At 36.9% G+C, this 17,585-nt stretch overlaps 5 protein-coding genes across 6 annotated transcripts in view; 3 read left to right on the top strand and 2 right to left on the bottom strand.

Annotated features, from left to right (window-relative positions):
* LOC141405330 (uncharacterized) overlaps positions 1 to 17,585 on the bottom strand; it is a 540,708-nt gene that overhangs the window by 53,627 nt on the left and 469,496 nt on the right. The gene's annotated exons all lie outside the window — the stretch shown is intronic.
* LOC141405752 (ribose-5-phosphate isomerase-like) lies at positions 2,330 to 3,446 on the top strand. The gene is given in 2 exon segments (XM_073990439.1): positions 2,330 to 2,683; positions 2,821 to 3,446. Coding segments are annotated over 2 exon segments (813 nt in total). The 5' UTR covers positions 2,330 to 2,369; the 3' UTR covers positions 3,320 to 3,446.
* On the top strand, positions 11,867 to 13,287 carry Rae1 (ribonucleic acid export 1). The gene is made up of 2 exons (XM_073989539.1): positions 11,867 to 12,664; positions 12,734 to 13,287. Exons 1-2 carry the CDS (start codon positions 11,989 to 11,991, stop codon positions 13,138 to 13,140), a joined length of 1,083 nt encoding a protein of 360 aa, XP_073845640.1. The 5' UTR covers positions 11,867 to 11,988; the 3' UTR covers positions 13,141 to 13,287.
* Positions 14,017 to 15,770, top strand: Mulk (acylglycerol kinase-like protein Mulk). 2 transcript variants are annotated; one of them, XM_073989500.1, is made up of 2 exons: positions 14,017 to 14,120; positions 14,537 to 15,770. In XM_073989500.1, the coding sequence occupies exon 2, from the start codon at positions 14,561 to 14,563 to the stop codon at positions 15,740 to 15,742; it is 1,182 nt and encodes a 393-aa protein (XP_073845601.1). In that variant the 5' UTR covers positions 14,017 to 14,120; positions 14,537 to 14,560; the 3' UTR covers positions 15,743 to 15,770. The 2 variants fall into 2 exon arrangements, with proteins under 2 accessions (XP_073845601.1, XP_073845602.1); XM_073989501.1 differs by having other exon boundaries at positions 14,077 to 14,240.
* Positions 16,420 to 17,450, bottom strand: ND-B12 (NADH dehydrogenase [ubiquinone] 1 beta subcomplex subunit 3). Its single transcript, XM_073989502.1, has 3 exons — positions 17,314 to 17,450; positions 16,932 to 17,072; positions 16,420 to 16,719 (listed from the first exon to the last, which is right to left on the bottom strand). The coding sequence occupies exons 2-3, from the start codon at positions 17,066 to 17,068 to the stop codon at positions 16,539 to 16,541; spliced, it is 318 nt and encodes a 105-aa protein (XP_073845603.1). The 5' UTR covers positions 17,069 to 17,072; positions 17,314 to 17,450; the 3' UTR covers positions 16,420 to 16,538.

The following is a 17,585-nucleotide window of genomic DNA, read 5'->3' as shown; positions in this document are numbered from 1 at the left end:
TATAGAAGAAAAATAAAATTAGTTAAAAAATCTCAGCATTTTTTTAACACAAAATAACAAAAAAAAAATGGGAAAAGTCCTTTGCACCCGCTAGAGAGATTTATGCAATTTATGCATTCTTTAGTAAGCATTTCCGCAAAAAAATATTTAATATTAATAGCGTTTTTCATAGGTTGTTTACCAAAGGAAAGACTCTCTCAGAGAGGCTAAGGAAAAACCGCACCACATCCTCTCTCATTTATTTTGAGAGAGAACTATTAAGGTAGATGTATTATCAATCCGTTACAACAATGTCAAAAAGGTTTTGTAAACATTGATTATTTTCTTAGCACTACTTCATTCCGAAATAATTATTCAATGTATTGTTCAACAAATTCCACAAATATTCACGTTTTTTCATTCATAATTTTGGTTTTTAGTTTTTGTTTTAAAATAAACATATTGTTTGACGTCTACCTTCATAATATTCCCTGAAGATTACCTTATCGATTACCGGTTACTATCTAAAAAATCGATAACATTGCTTGAACGTTTTCGATCAAGTCTTGTCATGCCGTTTTTTTATCGTGTCGAAAACTTATTCGCGAGCATATTCCCGATCGAATCGAATCACGTAATTAGGCCCCAGGGTTGTGTGCCTTGTTTAGAATAAATGACGCAGCTATCGTCATTTATTTTTGTATGGTAAATGACGAAAAATGTTGCCAGTTTTAGCAAATAAATGACTAAACGGCCCTAAAATGTGATTTTTGTTCTAAAGTAAAAAACATATTAGTTTTCTTAAAATTGTTCACCAAGTACCAGAAAAGTAAGGGAACGGAAAAATGGTAGATCTGGCAGCAATGTCAAAAAGAAACATAAAAAATCAATTTCCGTCTATTATTTCACAGTTTTTAATTTAGTTTTGTCAGCGTTCGACTTTTTCTTCTGTTTTTCGTCCATTTTCTTTTTCATTGTGAAATAATCGTCAAACAAAAGTCGAAAAATCAGTTCTGCCATTTTTTACCTGCAGAAATTTTGCTGGTAGCCTGTGGTAGAAGAGAAAGCCATTTTCGCTCTCTCCACTCTCACTCTCTTAAAAATTGCTTCCAGTTTTGCCACTTTTCGGGGTTAAGGAACGCTTTGCAGGTTAAAAATGGTAACAAATGGTAAAAATTGTAACCTCAGGTAAGTAAAGGAACACAGCTCATAAGTCATTGATAACTACATTTCTCCTAGGTCCTTGGTCACACTAGATGGTTTCAATGAAACAATTTCATGAAATCCAGGGTTCCTAGGTCGATTTCCATACTAGAGTAAAATCATGAAGTTGCTGTAGTGGGGAACTCGATTTAAGAATCCCTAAAAATTTCAATGAAATCACTCTAGTGTGACCTTCGACTAGAAGCTCCTTTGTACTTTATTTTTTGTGTTGGAGTACACAAAACGGCCGGAAACTTGGTGGCGTACTGATTTTCCTGCCTAGACATTCAAAACTAACCCCCAGTTTATGTATTTCGAAACGAAAATGTGTGCGCATGAAACACACCCAAACTTTAGTTTTTGAAATATTATTGCCTTTGCTTTTACTTCAAAACAAAAAACAAATTTGAAAAACACACTCAAATTTGGTAGTTTTTCTTGCGCATTCATTTTCTTATCGACATACATGAACAGGCTGTAACTCCATTTCACCAAGTTTCTGATGTACATCAAGTTTTGAAGGTACATCAACAAACTTGAACTAGATTTTTGGTTACGTAAATAAGCCGATGGTTTGTGATGTGTTACAAGGCCATGAAAGGCTTTATCCTTACGATTTTTTGTAATGTAAGTGCATATATTCTATCTTATGAAAGTCATTTAGGACTCAGTGACCAATATCAAGAAAATTAAGGGCGGTTAAAGGGGTGAGTACATAAGCTGCCTTGCCTGCTTACCTTGCTTGCTTCTGATAAAAGAATAAAAAAGAAAAGGGCAACACAGTTCAAAAATTTGCTCGGCTTTCTTTATTCTTTTATTTTTATTATGTCAAAAATGAAGCATGAAAGCAAGGCAATCAGACAAGGCAGCTTATGTACGCAGGCCTTAAGCCGTAATTTTTCAGGAGATTCCCCTACCTTCCCTCCCAGTTCTTTGTTTTGGCTGGCTTATGTGTTTCACGAAATCGATTATTTCTATATTTTCGTGACTTTTGCACAACAAAAACCGAATATTTTTGACGCATAGAAAACAGGGTTAACAGGTGAAATTGAAGGGAAAACAGGTGAAATTGAAAACCGAATATTTTTGACACTCACTGTAAATGTGCCTTTGTTTGCCTTGGTTCTTGCCGTATTGTTCGTATTGTTTTGCTTGAAAAAATAAAAACAATTTCCATTTCTGTTGAAATGACGTTTAGCCGATTTGTCTATTGCTGTTCAAGCTACAAACAGATTTTTGTGCGGCATTTAGTAACACGTGAAGTTCGCTGCTTATCTCTTCAAGCCACCAGCATGTCTCTCAACGAAGCCAAGAAAATAGCTGCTTATCGTGCCGTAGACGAGTGGGTTAAAAACAAAACTGCTATGGGCATTGGAAGTTGCTCAACAGTTGTTTTTGCTGTCGACCGTTTAGCTGAACGTGTTAAAAACGAAGGCTTGGAGGTGGTATGTGTACCCACCAGTTTCCAAGCACGTCAACTAATTGTCGAGAATAATTTAAGGCCAGAACAGAATAAATCGTCGCTTGCTTTGCTTGCTTCCCCAAATGTCAAATTATAAAGGAATGCCAGAGCCTCTTAATTTGACATTTGGGAAGCAAGCAAAGCAAGCGACGATTGATTCTGTTCTGGCCTTTAGTGCTGGGTGATCTTGATCGTTATCCCGAATTGGCTGTTGCCATAGATGGTGCTGATGAAGTGGACAAAGATATGGTCCTGATCAAGGGTGGTGGTGGTAGCCTGTAGCAGGAGAAAATTGTTGCCTCATGTGCTGAGAAACTTATCATCATTGTAGATTTCACCAAGAATTCTCAAAAATTGGGAGAATAATATAAAAAGGGTGTTCCTATTGAAGTTGTTCCCATGGCGTATGTGCCGGTTCGCGATAGAATACAAAAACTTTTCGGCGGTGAATTGAAGTTGCGTATGGCAGTGGCCAAGGCTGGACCTTGTGTCACGGACAATGGCAATTTCATCTTGGATTGGCATTTCCCAGCCAGTGCAGATTTTAATTGGTCGGAGGTGAATAGAGATTTGTTATTCATGCCTGGTGTTGTGGAGACAGGCCTGTTTGTTAACATGGCTACCAAGGCTTACTTTGGTATGGTTGATGGTTCTGTTAAGACCCAGGAGAAGTGAATTGGTGTTCATGTAGAAATTTAAGTTACTCTGAGAGTCTCGTTCCCCCCATATGTTTAAGTCAAAGTCCATTCTGCCATATTTTTTTACAAAATCACAAATAAATATCCATACCTTTTATTAACCTCCCAAGAGAGTGATAAGCTCTCAAGGTCAAATGTAAAATTGTGTTTGTTGTTATTGTTTCTTGTGTAGCTGTATTTGGAGTTTTTGCTGATTAAAAATGCTAATATATTTTATTGGATCTTGACTAGAGATGGCAGAAAGTCTTGAGGTCTTTTATGAGAAGAGCTATGGATCTGCTATCAGAAGACCTTGGGGTCCTCCATTAGAAGACTCTGTTGTCTTCTATAAGAATACCTTGTTGAAACACCTTTGTATAAGGAGAACATGGGTTTTCTAAACAAAGACTTGGGGAATTTTTTAAGATCTTTTGGGGTAAGTTATATTATTTAGTCTATAAGAAAATTATTCATCTGTGATCATAACATAACACTGGACATCTTCATCACAATTCACGTAGTCATCGATCTTTTTGGGAAAATATTTTACAGGTAAATATCCGAATTGGTACTTATAGAAAAGTAATAAACCAGGACAGTTTGAACTCATTTATATGAAAAAAATTTGGGGACTTAGATTGTGAGGTAATTAAACGGGAAAGGCAGTTAAGCAGAGATATTCTCTTTGCGGATATTCTCCACCGAAGTTATTTTTCAATAACTTCTTCAACAAGAAACTTTTTATACCCAAACATCAATCATCAGCTCGAAGTATAAAGGTGAACAAAGAAAGTCCCGTTCCACACTAGTATGAATTTCATTAAAAAATTTCATGAAATTAGGCGTTCTTTGCTCGAATTCCCCACTACAGCATTTTTACGATTTTACTCTACTATGGAACTCGATCTAGAGACGCATAATTTCGTGTCAAAATTTCAGTGAAATTACTGTAGTGAGGCCCGTGACAAACAACTTCAATGAGAAGTTTTTCTTTGGCAACCTAACACAACTCCGACGAAAGTGTTTGCGAAACAAACCAAACCTCCCACTGCTTTGTGTCGTCGAATTTCGACGAATGCACATAACAAAATGTAGTTGGTAGCTTGTCGCAGCCAACCATACAAACGGTGCCAGTGTTTCTCAAATCGAACATTGGTGGCGTCGTTTTTTATTGGGATAGCTAATTCAATTACCCCTTGGCGAACAATGCCAACCTTTTTCCACTAATAAATTAGTTGTTTTAAAATAATAAAACAACAACAATGGGATTAAGCCAGACTTTGGGGAATTTTCAACCGATCAGGTAAAGGTGAGCCCTGTCTGTTTAAGCAGTAATTTATGTGGTTGAGTTACGGGATGTCGTCCCCGCCCCCAACTACAGTATGCTTTTTGTGTCACTAAGCAGTTTGAACAATAGTAGTCAGGGAATTGCTGTCATTGTCCATTTTTATAATAATCTGAGAGAGTGGATGTCAAAGCATCCACACCAACATCAGTCAAAAGGTTTATTTTCATTTTTATACCCTCCACCATAGGATGGGGGTATATTAAGTTTGTCACTACGTTTGTAACTACTCGAAATAATCATTGTAGACCCCACAAAGTATATATATTCTTGATCAGCGTGCAATTCTACATCGATATAGCCATGTCCGTCCGTCTGTCCGTCTGTCTGTCTGTCCGTCTGTGGAAATCACTCTAGCGTCCGAACGGATTGACGTAGGTTGATGAAATTTTGGGAAAATATGTTATATTTACGTAGGACTTTTGGTATTGAAAGCGGGCTATGTAGGTCCACGCTTTCGTATAGCCCCCATACAAAATGACGCGTGACGCGTCGTCGTTTTAAGGAATTTTTAAGATATTTGGCCCATTTTACCACCGAATTGGTTGTAATTTGGTACTTTGTGTCTCCAGAGGCCAAACAATATTCCTACCAAAGTTGGGTTATATAGGTCCACGTTTCGATATAGCCCCCATATAAGGCCCCATATAAAGTACGCGTCGTTTTAAGGAATTTTTAAGATATTTGGCCCATTTTCCACCGAATTGGTTGTAATTTGGTACTTTGTGTCTCCAGAGGCCAAAAAATATTTCTACCAAAGTTGGGTTATATAGGTCCACGTTTTGGTATAGCCCCCATATAAGGCCCCATATAAAGTACGCGTCATTTTAACATATTTTGAATGTATTAGACCCATTTGACCACAGAATTGGTTGTAATTTGGTATTTTGTGTCTTCAGAGGCCAGAAAACATTCTTACCAAAGTTGGGTTATATAGGTCCACGTTTTGGTATAGTCCCCACATAAGACCCCTTATAAAGTACGCGTCATTTTAATATATTTTGAATGTATTAGACCCATTTGACCAAAGAATCGGTTGCAACTTTGTATTTTGTGTTTCCAGAGGCTAAGAAACATTTCTACCATAAAATTTTTATATAGATCCACGTGTTGATATAGCCCCCATAATACAAATCTCCCGATTTTCGATATTTTGAACGTTTTAGCCTCATTATCACACCGATATGGCTGAAATTTGGTATTTAGTCTTCTTTAGGCGTATAAAACTTTACCCCAGAAATTTGTAGGTATAGGTCCACGCCATCATATAGCCCCCATAGAACGGTACCTTCCGAATTTCGGTATTTTGAAGGTAGTGGCCACATTAATCCACCGAAACGGCTGAAATTTGTGGTGGAGGGTATAAAAAGTTCGGCCCGACCGAACTTAACGCTTTTCTTACTTGTTTTTATTTGGGTTAGCAGAAAATGGAAGAAGAAAGCGCATTCCCAAGCTGTACTAAAACCCCTTTGATGTAAAAAAGACTTTGCGAAAACACTATCTGCAGGGCAATAACCAGCAACAAAATACAGATGTGTTTGGGCCCATGATATAGTGTTTTTTGCAAAGTCAGCCCAGTGCTGATCTACTGTCACATTGATGTTGATCATACTACATATGTATGTAATACATAGAAATGAATGAATGTTCCTGTATGACGTAATCATCCATGCCCTCCAAATCATCATACGGCATGTGACACATGTTCCAAATCACAAATTGAATATCGAAAAGGTTACCAATCGTATTGTTTATTTTTTTTCTTGTGAGGGGATTTTTCTTTTGCTGCCCATAGTTTATTTGTTTTTGTATAGGTATGTTTTGTTACATGGAATGCACTGTCTGATTCAATGACTTTCAACGAACGCGTGTTTTTCGCATGAAAAAATTTAAGAAGTGTGCCGAATAGGAGAAGGCAATTATTTTGAAAGTTTTAAAATGTGAAACATCAATGCCGGATATGATAAACTGGTCAATCACAATTTATTTTAAGTAATAGTACGGTTACACTAAAGTTTTTTGCCGGGTTAACCCACTTCGAGAGGATTTATTTGAAGTTTGCGCTATGGAATTGACATTTGAAATCCAAACCCACTGGGTTAATCCGATGAAGTGTAACCGGGGTATAAAGTGCATAAAGGTAAAGCCACGATAATGGTCAAATGATTGTGTCTTTACTTCATAGGTGTTACTGGAAGAAATTTAAGCGGGATAAAAACAATCAAGTTCCGTGATGCAATGAAATAATTTTTCAAGGGTGGCAGAAACAGCTCAGCGTAATGTTGGCTTACATTTCCGGAGTATTTCAGCCTTATATAGCAAAGGAAGAAGAATAGGTAGACATGTTGGTAGATGTAGAATGCCTTAAATACGAAGGAAGACTAAAGCTAGAAAGACAATGAATTTTGTTGTTAGCTTTGTAAAAGTCCCGGCAGCAAGGAAGGGCGTACACTATTCCATATTATTTTTATACCCTCCACCATAGGATGGGGGTATATTAAGTTTGTCACTACGTTTGTAACTACTCGAAATAATCATTGTAGACCCCACAAAGTATATATATTCTTGATCAGCGTGCAATTCTACATTGATATAGCCATGTCCGTCCGTCTGTCCGTCTGTCCGTCTGTCTGTCTGTCCGTCTGTCCGTCTGTGGAAATCACTCTAGCGTCCGAACGGATTGACGTAGGTTGATGAAATTTTGGGAAAATATGTTATATTTACGTAGGACTTTTGGTATTGAAAACGGGCTATGTAGGTCCACGCTTTCGTATAGCCCCCATACAAAATGACGCGTGACGCGTCGTCGTTTTAAGGAATTTTTAAGATATTTGGCCCATTTTACCACCGAATTGATTGTAATTTGGTACTTTGTGTCTCCAGAGGCCAAAAAATATTCCTACCAAAGTTGGGTTATATAGGTCCACGTTTTGGTATAGCCCCCATATAAGGCCCCGTATAAAGTACGCGTCATTTTAATATATTTTGAATGTATTAGACCCATTTAACCACAGAATTGGTTGTAATTTGGTATTTTGTGTCTTCAGAGGTCAGAAAACATTCCTACCAAAGTTGGGTTATATTGGTCCACGTTTTGGTATAGCCCCCATATAAGGCCCCTTATAAAGTACACGTCATTTTAATATATTTTGAATGTATTTGACCCATTTGACCAAAGAATCGGTTGTAACTTTGCATTTTGTGTTTCCAGAGGCTAAGAAACATTTCTACCATAAAATGTTTATATAGGTCCACGTGTTGATATAGCCCCTATAATACAATATCTTCAGATTTTCGATATTTTGAACGTTTTAGCCTCATTATCACACCGAGATGGCTGAAATTTGGTATTTAGTCTTCTTTAGGCGTATAAAACTTCCCCCAGAAATTTGTAGGTATAGGTCCACGCCATCATATAGCCCCCATAGAACGGTACCTTCCGAATTTCGGTATTTTGAAGGTTGTGACTACATTAATCCACCGAAATGGCTGAAATTTGTGGTGGAGGGTATAAAAAGTTCGGCCCGACCGAACTTAACGCTTTTCTTACTTGTTTACCATATTGTCGTCTTATTAGGTTTGCATTAATCTTCCTTTATGAGGAATTTACATTTGAAACCCAATGGGTTTATCAAATCCGGGTAAGTGCAACCGGGTATAATAGTACGCTTATATATAACCGGATTTAACAAACCCACTGGGTTTCAAATGCCAATTCCTTTGCGTATACGTCAAATAAGTCCTCAATAAGAAGGTTAACCCTGCAAAAGGCAGTAATATAAACAAGGCCTAACGCACGATGCTGTATAATGGGTACTTTACACGATATGTATTTTACATATGGGTTGTCACTTTTTATATACAAAATGTATACGCAAAGTGACAACCCATATGTAAAATACATATCGTGTAAAGTACCCATAACCATGGCACAATAATACAGGTACAGCGGCAAAAGCAGCTGGTTATCACACTAGTTGTCAAAATTCATTATTGTGAATAAAAACACATACAAAATGTAAACAAGCAATTCACAATAATACATTATTGCGACCAAATTTGACGTTTGGTATGATTTGATGTAACACCTTCTTAAGGCCTCGACACATAAGCCGCTCGGCTTTCTTACTTAATTCATTTCTGGTAAAGGAATAAAGTCAGAACCACATTTCAATTAGGTCGAAATTGGTCTTTGGTCTTTTACCAAAAATGAATTAAGCAAGAAAGCCCAGCGGCTTATGTACCCAGGCCTTTATTCCACCATGTGTATAACAATAGGCCTGTTCGATAATTTCGCAAGTAAAAAATATTTGCAAATTCTTGCAACTACTTGCAAATACTTCTCACTTCATTTTTATTGAACAAGTTTCTTATCGAACAGCATTTTGTAAAAGTTTGTACAAATTTGTACAAACTTTTGAGTTATCGTACAGACATAATATGTGTGTTCGTTTACTTAAAATTTGTACAAATTGTTACTGAATGATGTTCGTTTACTCTGTACGTTAGCCCACAAATCTTTGTACAAATTCGTACAAATTTTTCTAAATGCTGTTCAATAACAAAATTATTCAGCAAAAGAGAGCGACTTGAGAGAGATTTTTTATAGTTCTGTGACTGAAAACTTGCAAATGTTTGCTGGGAAATTTGTCCCACAAATATTTTCAAGTCTGATCAGCTGACTTTTAATCAGCTGTTCAATGTAAACAACTTGAAATGTTAATATTTTTGACCAAGAAAATTTCACAATCGCACATTTTTTAGATTCTAAAGCGTTGTGGATAGGATTATTGCTTTAAATAAGTAAAATGAAATTTTAAAATTGTGTTTTAGTTCTATTTGGTTTAAAATATCAAAAGAAACAATAAGAATTTTCATATATTTTTGGAAACTTCTGACTTTCTTGCAAATTCTTACAAAATGTTGTTCGATAACTTTCTCCACTTTTTCTTGCTTGAGTGAGTTTGAGAGAGTAAAATTCATTGGGAGAGGTTGCTGGAACTTTCAATTGCTGGGAAAGTTATAATTATTGCTGGGAAAGTTATAGTACACACCTAATCTTAAGGATTTTTATCATATTGTACCAATTATCATCATATTAGGTCTGTACCAAAACCTAAAAATGTTTACAAATTCGTACAAATTTTTACTTAATGCTGTTCGATAACAAAATTGTTCGGTAAAAGATAGCGAGTTGAGAGGGATTTTTTTAGAGTTGGGTAATCTAGTTCCTAGTTCCTTGTACTAGTTCCAAAACGTATGAGTAACATCATGAAATATAACGTGTGATATTAAGTATACGCAGTTTGTTCAAAGAAAAAATGTGGGTCATTGGAACTGCGAAGTGAACTAGATAGTTCCATATAGTTCCTTTGGCACAACTCTAGATTTTTTGACAGTTATGTGATTTTTATAAAAATGTGCAAGTGTGGCCAGCTGAATTTTAATCAGCTGTTAAATGTAAACAAATTAAAATGTTTACAATTTTGAGCAAGAAAATTTCACAAAATTAAATATTTTAGAATAATTGTACCTATGATCATCGCTTTAAATAACTAAAATGCAATTTTTAAAATTATTTTTTTGTGCTATTTAATTTTAAAAAAATCAAAAAGAACAAAAAATTGTTCATTCATTTTTGGAAAGTCCGGAATATATTAGGCGAGTTTGCTCTTCATTCCTTTTTAAACTTGCCTCTTGCGTTTATAAAAGGCAATTCTGTGCCGACCAGTTTTGTTTTCAATTCGGAATTCGGAAAAAAATTTCTAAGGATATTCTAAAAAAATATTAAGGTAGAAACACAATGGATTTTTCTGGCTTACGTGGCTTCATTTCGGGTGGGTAAAAGAATAAAGAATGGCCAAGACGAATTTTAATTAGGTTGCTTTTTTTATTTATTCTTTTATTGGAGCAAAGCAGGCAACGAGCTTAAAGGCCTAGGTACATAAGCTGTCTCGCCTGCTTACCTTGCTTGCTTCTGATAAAAGAATAAAAAAGAAAAGGGCAACCCAGTTCGAAATTTGCTCGGCCTTCTTTATTTGTTTATTTTTATTATGTCAGAAATGAAGCAGGAAAGCAAGGCAACCAGGCGAGGTAGCTTATGTACCCAGGCCTTCATCATCCATATCATTCCACTAAATGCATAATTTCTCGCAGAAAGTAGAATTCTTGCAAAAATGTTTGAGGTCGCTGGTAATTCATTGAAAAAAGAAGCTGTTTCAATCGTTTGCTTTTGAAAACAGAAAATTACGTGTTTATTAGGGCTTTATTATTTTCAAGTTTAACAAAATACCACTCATATTAACAAATATTGTACCGCCTCTATAAGCGGTGTTTTAGTGTGCGGCATGTCGTTCGGACCTGTAGGAGGTTACATGTCAATGATATGAAGGAGTCTTTATGGGAAATAGTTTTTTCTGATTAATAAATTTGTTCTTCAAAAAATATATATCCCTAATAAACATCGAACATAGAAATAAATATATAAAATGTCGTATGGAATTTGACACTAACAATACAGCCCAGTTCAGTCAGCTGGGTATTGCTGCTACCTTTTCTTGTTCTACCATGCAACACTAGCTTGAATTATTTATTATATGTTGCATTTATATTAAAAAATTGTGGTAGCAATGTCAAAAAGTAATAAAAATTGCCCTTTTCTTCTTTTATTTCACAGTTTTTAATTTTGTTTTGTCAGCGTTCGCTTTTTTCTTCTGTTTTTGTTCATTTTTTTTTTTCATTGTCAAATAATCGTCAAACAACCACTTTTTGGGGTTAAAGCTGAAAACACATCCAACGTTTGAGTAAAGTTTTGTGTTGGGCGTTGAGAAAAAACAACAACATATATTTGTTGCATATATTTCAAATGAATTTGAATTTTTCGGCATCATGCCCAACCGTGTAAAAACGGCCAAAACGACACAAAACTTTACCCAAACGTTGGATGTGTTTTCAGCTTAAGGAACGCTTTGCAGGTTACAAATGGTAACCTCAGGTAAGTAAAGGAACACAACTACAGTATATAAGGAATATTACTATTGTTTGTATTTTTTTTTTAATTAATCCTAAAAGTATGCTTCAATTCTCCGTTTTATATGACAACTACTATTTGCTTTTCAGTGTATAAACCCCTGTAGAAATTCGTTGGCAAGGTTATAGATCTCTACAGCAGACGACATAAATCATTTTATAGGTCCCTGCAGTTTCAATAGTCAGTGGATAGATCTCTATACGGCTTGTTCCAAAGCGGAGAAAAAACAACATTGCGAAAATAAATTTGGAAGAAAAAAAGCAAAGCGTGGAATTAGAAAAGTAGTTTTAATATGTTTGGCCAGTCAACTTTGGGAGGCACAACATCGGCCTTTGGTGCAACTGCAACCACAACATCCACAAATCGTATGAATGATTTTGAGGTGGTCTCTCCGCCAGAAGATTCTGTCTCAGCTCTTGAATTCAGTCCAGGCACATTGCAGCAGAATTTCCTTATCGCTGGAAGTTGGGATTGTAGCGTACGATGCTGGGAAGTGGAGCAGACTGGTAAGACGGTGCCCAAATCAATGAAAACAATGGGTGGTCCCGTGCTGGATGTAAGCTGGGCTGATGATGGCACCAAGGTGTTTATTGCTAGTGAAAAACAGGTTAAAGTTTGGGATTTAGCATCAGATCAACAAATGCAAGTGGCTGGGCATGATGGACCTGTGAAGGTTTGTCATTGGGTTAAGGGTACCAATTACACGTGTCTAATGACTGGATCTTGGGACAAAACATTGAAATTCTGGGATACAAGAACACCCAACCCTATTATGGCCATCAATTTGCCGGAACGTTGTTATTGTGCTGATGTTGATTTCCCCATGGCTGTTGTGGGTACTGCTGGTCGGGGTTTGATTGTATACTCTTTGGAAAATAGTCCCACAGAGTTTAAGCGGCAGGAGAGTCCGTTGAAATATCAACATCGCACCATTGCCATTTTTAGGGATAAGAATAAGAAGCCGACAGGTAAGATATACACAACTTATGGGGAATTTTAAGTTTAATCAAAATAATAACTAATTCGTCTTTTCCTAGGTTATGCTCTGGGCAGCATAGAGGGACGTGTTGCCATACAATATGTGCAACCGGTAAATCCAAAGGATAACTTTACCTTTAAGTGTCATCGTTCTTCAGGCACTGCTGGCTATCAAGACATTTATGCTGTCAATGACATATCATTCCATCCCGTGCATGGTACTTTGGTAACTGTCGGCTCGGATGGCACATTCAGTTTCTGGGACAAGGATGCTCGTACCAAATTAAAGTCTTCCGAAACAATGGATCAATCTATTACCAAATGTGGTTTTAATGCTTCGGGCCACATCTTTGCTTATGCTGTTGGCTATGATTGGTCTAAGGGTCATGAGTACTTTAATCCCGCCAAGAAACCTCAAATATTTTTACGATCATGTTTTGATGAGCTGAAGCCGCGGTCAACGTAAATTGATGTTTATTTATATCATTACACTTTGTTAGGATTACACACTATATACCTATTTGTAATTTCATCCCACAATTTTCCCTTTTTCCTCCACGTTCCATGTATATGCATTTTTTAAATAAAACTACTTGGCAAAAATGTAACCAAATTTCTTGCAAAGGTATTTCAGTATTTGCAAATGGGAATTTAAATATTAAAGTAGCAATTGATTGATCCAAAGAAAATGGTGCTTCTTAAGACCCTTTTCAAAGGAAAGGAAACTTCTCAAGACCCTTTCTAAAGGAGAGGAAACTTCTTAAGAACCTTTTTAAAAGAAAAGGAAACTTCTGAAGAATCTTTCCAAAGGAAAGAGTGCTTCTTAAGTCCCTTTCCAAAGGAAAGAGTGCTTCATAAGACCCTTTCCAAAGGAAAAGGCGCTTCATAAGACCATTTCCAAAGGAAAGGGTGCTTCTTCTTAAGACCCATTCCAAAGGGAAGGGTACTTCTAACGGCCTTCCCAAAGGAAAGGTTGCTTCTTAAGACCCTTTCTTTATAAATGTGGTTGGCAAGCGCTTAGAGATTCAATCAATAGCAGCTGTAAAGAGCTGCCCAGTTTCCCAAAGCCTTATATAAATAAGAGAATTTGCCGGGACATATCCATAGCTAAATGTGTAGCAAAGTCAACGGAACACAAGAGAGTGATGGGTTTCGAGTCTATGCAAACTGAAGCCCGCCCACTGAACATCAAGTTAAAGGCGGACGCTGCAGCATGCTTGATGACCGGTTTAATTTGGTGAATATGAGTTCAACGACGAATAAGAAATAAAAGAGAATTACCGATAAAGATTTGTAGCCGAAACAAAACTGATAGCAGCTGATTGTCTAGTTTTCATTGATCGATTACCAAGTACTCTTGGTTTGACATTTTCGATGTACAGATCTCTGACGGGTGGTTGTCAGTTGTCGCGAAAGTGTGTGTTGGGAATATTTTATTGTTGAAATGTAAGAATTTTATTAATAAAAAGAATTTCGTATTAAATAATAAGTGGAAATAAATAAGTTTTCTAGTATATATTTCTGATTTCGATAGAAAATAATTTTAACAGAACAATTGTTAACTGCGTAAGTGCGGACTCTCTCCTGATCTATCTCCTGACTGGCTGGCGGTTTTTGATAAAAATCAATCAATTATCAGTGAAATAGTTAAGATAGTCAAGAATATAAACTGATGAAGATGCGATGCTTTAAAAATAGATGTATTCAGGACGTTTAGCAAGTCCATAGTCATTCTTTCTTTGGAACTTTCCGAATGACTCTCTTACTTAACACCATATCAGTATTAGGGTGGCTCATATTAAAATGCAGTGCATTTCCTTCATCCAATAAAACTTCTCAAATGCATTTTTTTCCTTTTTCAGAAGACCTTTAATCCCTGCCACACCATGTTCACGTTTGTGAAAAATCATTGGAAGAAATTGGCCTTTATCTCCCTGCCTGTCGGTTGGGGCACCAACTACTTGTGGACTGAACATCAAATAACCTCGCATATGCAAGAAGTATGTCGAAATTTACCCCCAACTTCTTCGAAAATACCACAACGGGCATTGGTGGTAATCAATCCCGTTGCCAATGATAAATCATGTGAAAAAACATTTCGAAAATACTGCGAGCCCATATTACATTTAGCCGGCTATTCGGTAGAGATATTGAAGACCAAAGAAATTGGACATGCGAAGTCATTGATTGAGTCATTACCAAATTTACCCGATGTTCTGGTTATTGCTGGCGGGGATGGTACTTCTTCGGAGGTTGTAACTGGTTTGCTGCGACGCAAAGATGACCCTTGTCCGATTTTGTTACTGCCTTTGGGAGAACGTAATGAAACGGTGTCTGCATTTCTACCCACTGATTCGAAAAAGAAGGTGGCCTATGTAAAATGTTTATCGTCTTGTGTGCTCTCGTTGTTACAAGACCGCTTACGTTATCGCAATGTTTTGAAATATGAAGTGTTGCCTGATGAAAATGATCCCGAACCACACAGACCCATATATGGTTTGCAAAAGTTTTCATGGGGTCTCTTGCGTGACATTGAAGCTAAGAAAGATAAATATTGGTATTTTGGTGCTTTACGACATCATGCGGCTGCTGTGGCAACGGCTTTCACCAGTGAAATGTCGAATAGTATCAAGGCAAATGTAACATGCACACCCCCCTGTGCGGGATGTACAAAATGTGCGGAAACAAAAACACACACTCAGCGTGTCTTCAAGAAATTGTTTGCTTCCAAACCCACCGCACCCATGGCAGCAACTGTTGTTAATGAAACGTGTGGTCAAAAAGAGGAACACACCGTTGAAGCCAAGCAAATGGATATTGGGTGGAAACAAAATGCCCAAACTTTTGCTGAATTAAATACTGAAATTATTGAAACCATAGAGGCAGGAATTGATTTCGTGACACATATTAAGAAGAAGATGGAACCAAGTCTTTTGCTCAAGAGTCGCACAATTGAATTACAACCGAAGGAGTTTGATATGGCCACCTATACCATTGATGGTGAGGAATATGATGCTCGTGCTGTTAAGATTACTTTGTTGCCTAACCGTATTAAGTCTTACAGTTAAATAAACAATTTGTTGAATATTGAAAAAAGCGGTACAGAACTTTTATTTACTTCCATGGAAGGGAACTTCTTTCCTTTACCGACTTCTCGCAGAAAAATATGAAAATTTTACCACAGATAGAGTGCTTTTCATATCGATTCCAACGAAAGGAACTTATTTCCTTTACCGACCCCCACCGCAGAAAATTATGAAAAAATTACTACAGATAGTGCTTTTTATCCCGATTCCAACCATGTATTGCTTTTGTTGCGGAAATGTATACTTCCCGAGTTTTCTGAGGTGGGTCGGTAAAGGAACGATAAGCCAGGCACTAGGTAAAATGTTCATATTTTTCAGTGGTGGGTCGATAAAGGAAAGATATGCCAAGATTTTGGATCTTTACAGATCCATCTCGGGAAGTATGGGCTTCCCCCATAAAATTGCATATAATCGTGATCAGAGAGACGAGACCTACCTGTGGAACAAATTTCAGTCCGATTCGAGCATAGCTGGTAAATTCAACATAACCCTTCGTATTTTCCTAGGGATACGAAACATCCTTGTAGATAATTGTTGATATAGGTTCACATTTTGATAAATCTCCATAGGATGGTTCATAAATTGTTGGTAGAAAATAACCATTTTGTATTCTTTAATAGACTACGCTTTCCTTGAACACGAGGAAAAGTTCTGCCACATACGATTTCCATTTTCCATGTCGTGCACATTTCTGGCTAACAATTTATTTTTGGTACTTTAAAAGCAGGAAAACAAATTAACTTAAATTCTGTACAAATTATTTTAATTTACTAGTACACTAATGATGGCCTTCTTCGCCGTGTCCATGTCCATGATGGTCATCACCACCAAAGACAGTTTCCAAAGCAACGGTAGCGGCAGTTAAGCCCAAACCCAAAACAAAACCACGCAACATGAATGTTCTCAGGCGGGAGGCATGGGTGCCGAATTCCTTGGCATTATAGCGCCAGACTTCATTGCTAAAAGAGAAACGAAAAGACATTAATAATGGCATAGGTGGTATAGGTGTTCCACTTTGATTCACTATAGAGGATTCTAAGACGTTCAACTATGTACAGTTCCCCAAAAATGTCTGTATGTTGATTCACCTCCATACCTCTCTCAATATAGTGTTATGATTAACCAGTGGAGTCCCCTAAATGCACCTCAAACTTAACAATTGAACACTTACCGCAACCAAGGATCTCTAAGACCTTGGCGAGCCAAAGCTTCTCTCACTTCCACTAGTTTGGGTACATCTTCCACCTTGTAAGTGCTGGCATCTGGCACTTTGTAGGGTGCACCATGTCCGTGACCATGACCGCCCATGTTGCTGGAAGAAAAAAGTTTTTTGGAAGTTAATCAGTTGTTGTTTATGAATCCTCTTCACTCCAACGATTTGACGTCTTGTAGGGGTTATGTAAGGCTTGTTAAATCTCTCGTTATTTTCACTGATTTTCATTGTTTATCGAACACATTTTCACTCTATTAAAGCTCAACAGATTCTAAATCGGAATTATTAACAAATTTCCAACTCTTTTCCACAATTTATCACTGAAAAAACAGAAATTTACCTTTATTATTGATTCACTAGCCAAGAAACACAAGAAATCAGCAGAAATGCCAGCCGACAGAGCCAATTCTCTCTCTAACCTTAACAATTACTCAGTAATTGGTAGTTGGTATATAATGTGAAGATGACAGAACACGACAAGAAAAGAATAATGATGGGTTTAATTTGGTGAATAAGTGTTCAACGAAACGATACGAAGAAGTTGATAAAAGAGAATAATCGATAAAAATAAATAACCAAAACAAAAATGGGGGACATGAGCAAATGAAAACA

This window comes from Musca autumnalis, unplaced genomic scaffold (genome assembly GCF_047663935.1).
Source record: "Musca autumnalis isolate F117 unplaced genomic scaffold, ASM4766393v1 scaffold_5, whole genome shotgun sequence".
In the NCBI taxonomy this organism is placed as follows: Eukaryota; Metazoa; Arthropoda; class Insecta; order Diptera; family Muscidae; genus Musca; species Musca autumnalis.
The sequence above is the reverse complement of the archived record's forward strand: the minus strand, read 5'-3'. Positions and strand labels throughout refer to the sequence as shown.

What these genes read in the sequence shown, in the direction of transcription:
- Mulk (XM_073989500.1), top strand. Translation starts at nt 14,561, where the DNA reads ATGTTCACGTTTGTGAAAAATCATTGGAAGAAATTGGCCTTTATCTCC.
- Rae1 (XM_073989539.1), top strand. Translation starts at nt 11,989, where the DNA reads ATGTTTGGCCAGTCAACTTTGGGAGGCACAACATCGGCCTTTGGTGCA. An exon ending in TAAGAATAAGAAGCCGACAG is followed by an intron (nt 12,665 to 12,733) that starts GTAAGATATACA and finishes GTCTTTTCCTAG; the next exon opens with GTTATGCTCTGGGCAGCATA.
- ND-B12 (XM_073989502.1), bottom strand. Translation starts at nt 17,068, where the DNA reads ATGGGCGGTCATGGTCACGGACATGGTGCACCCTACAAAGTGCCAGAT. An exon ending in CTTAGAGATCCTTGGTTGCG is followed by an intron (nt 16,720 to 16,931) that starts GTAAGTGTTCAA and finishes TTTCTCTTTTAG; the next exon opens with CAATGAAGTCTGGCGCTATA.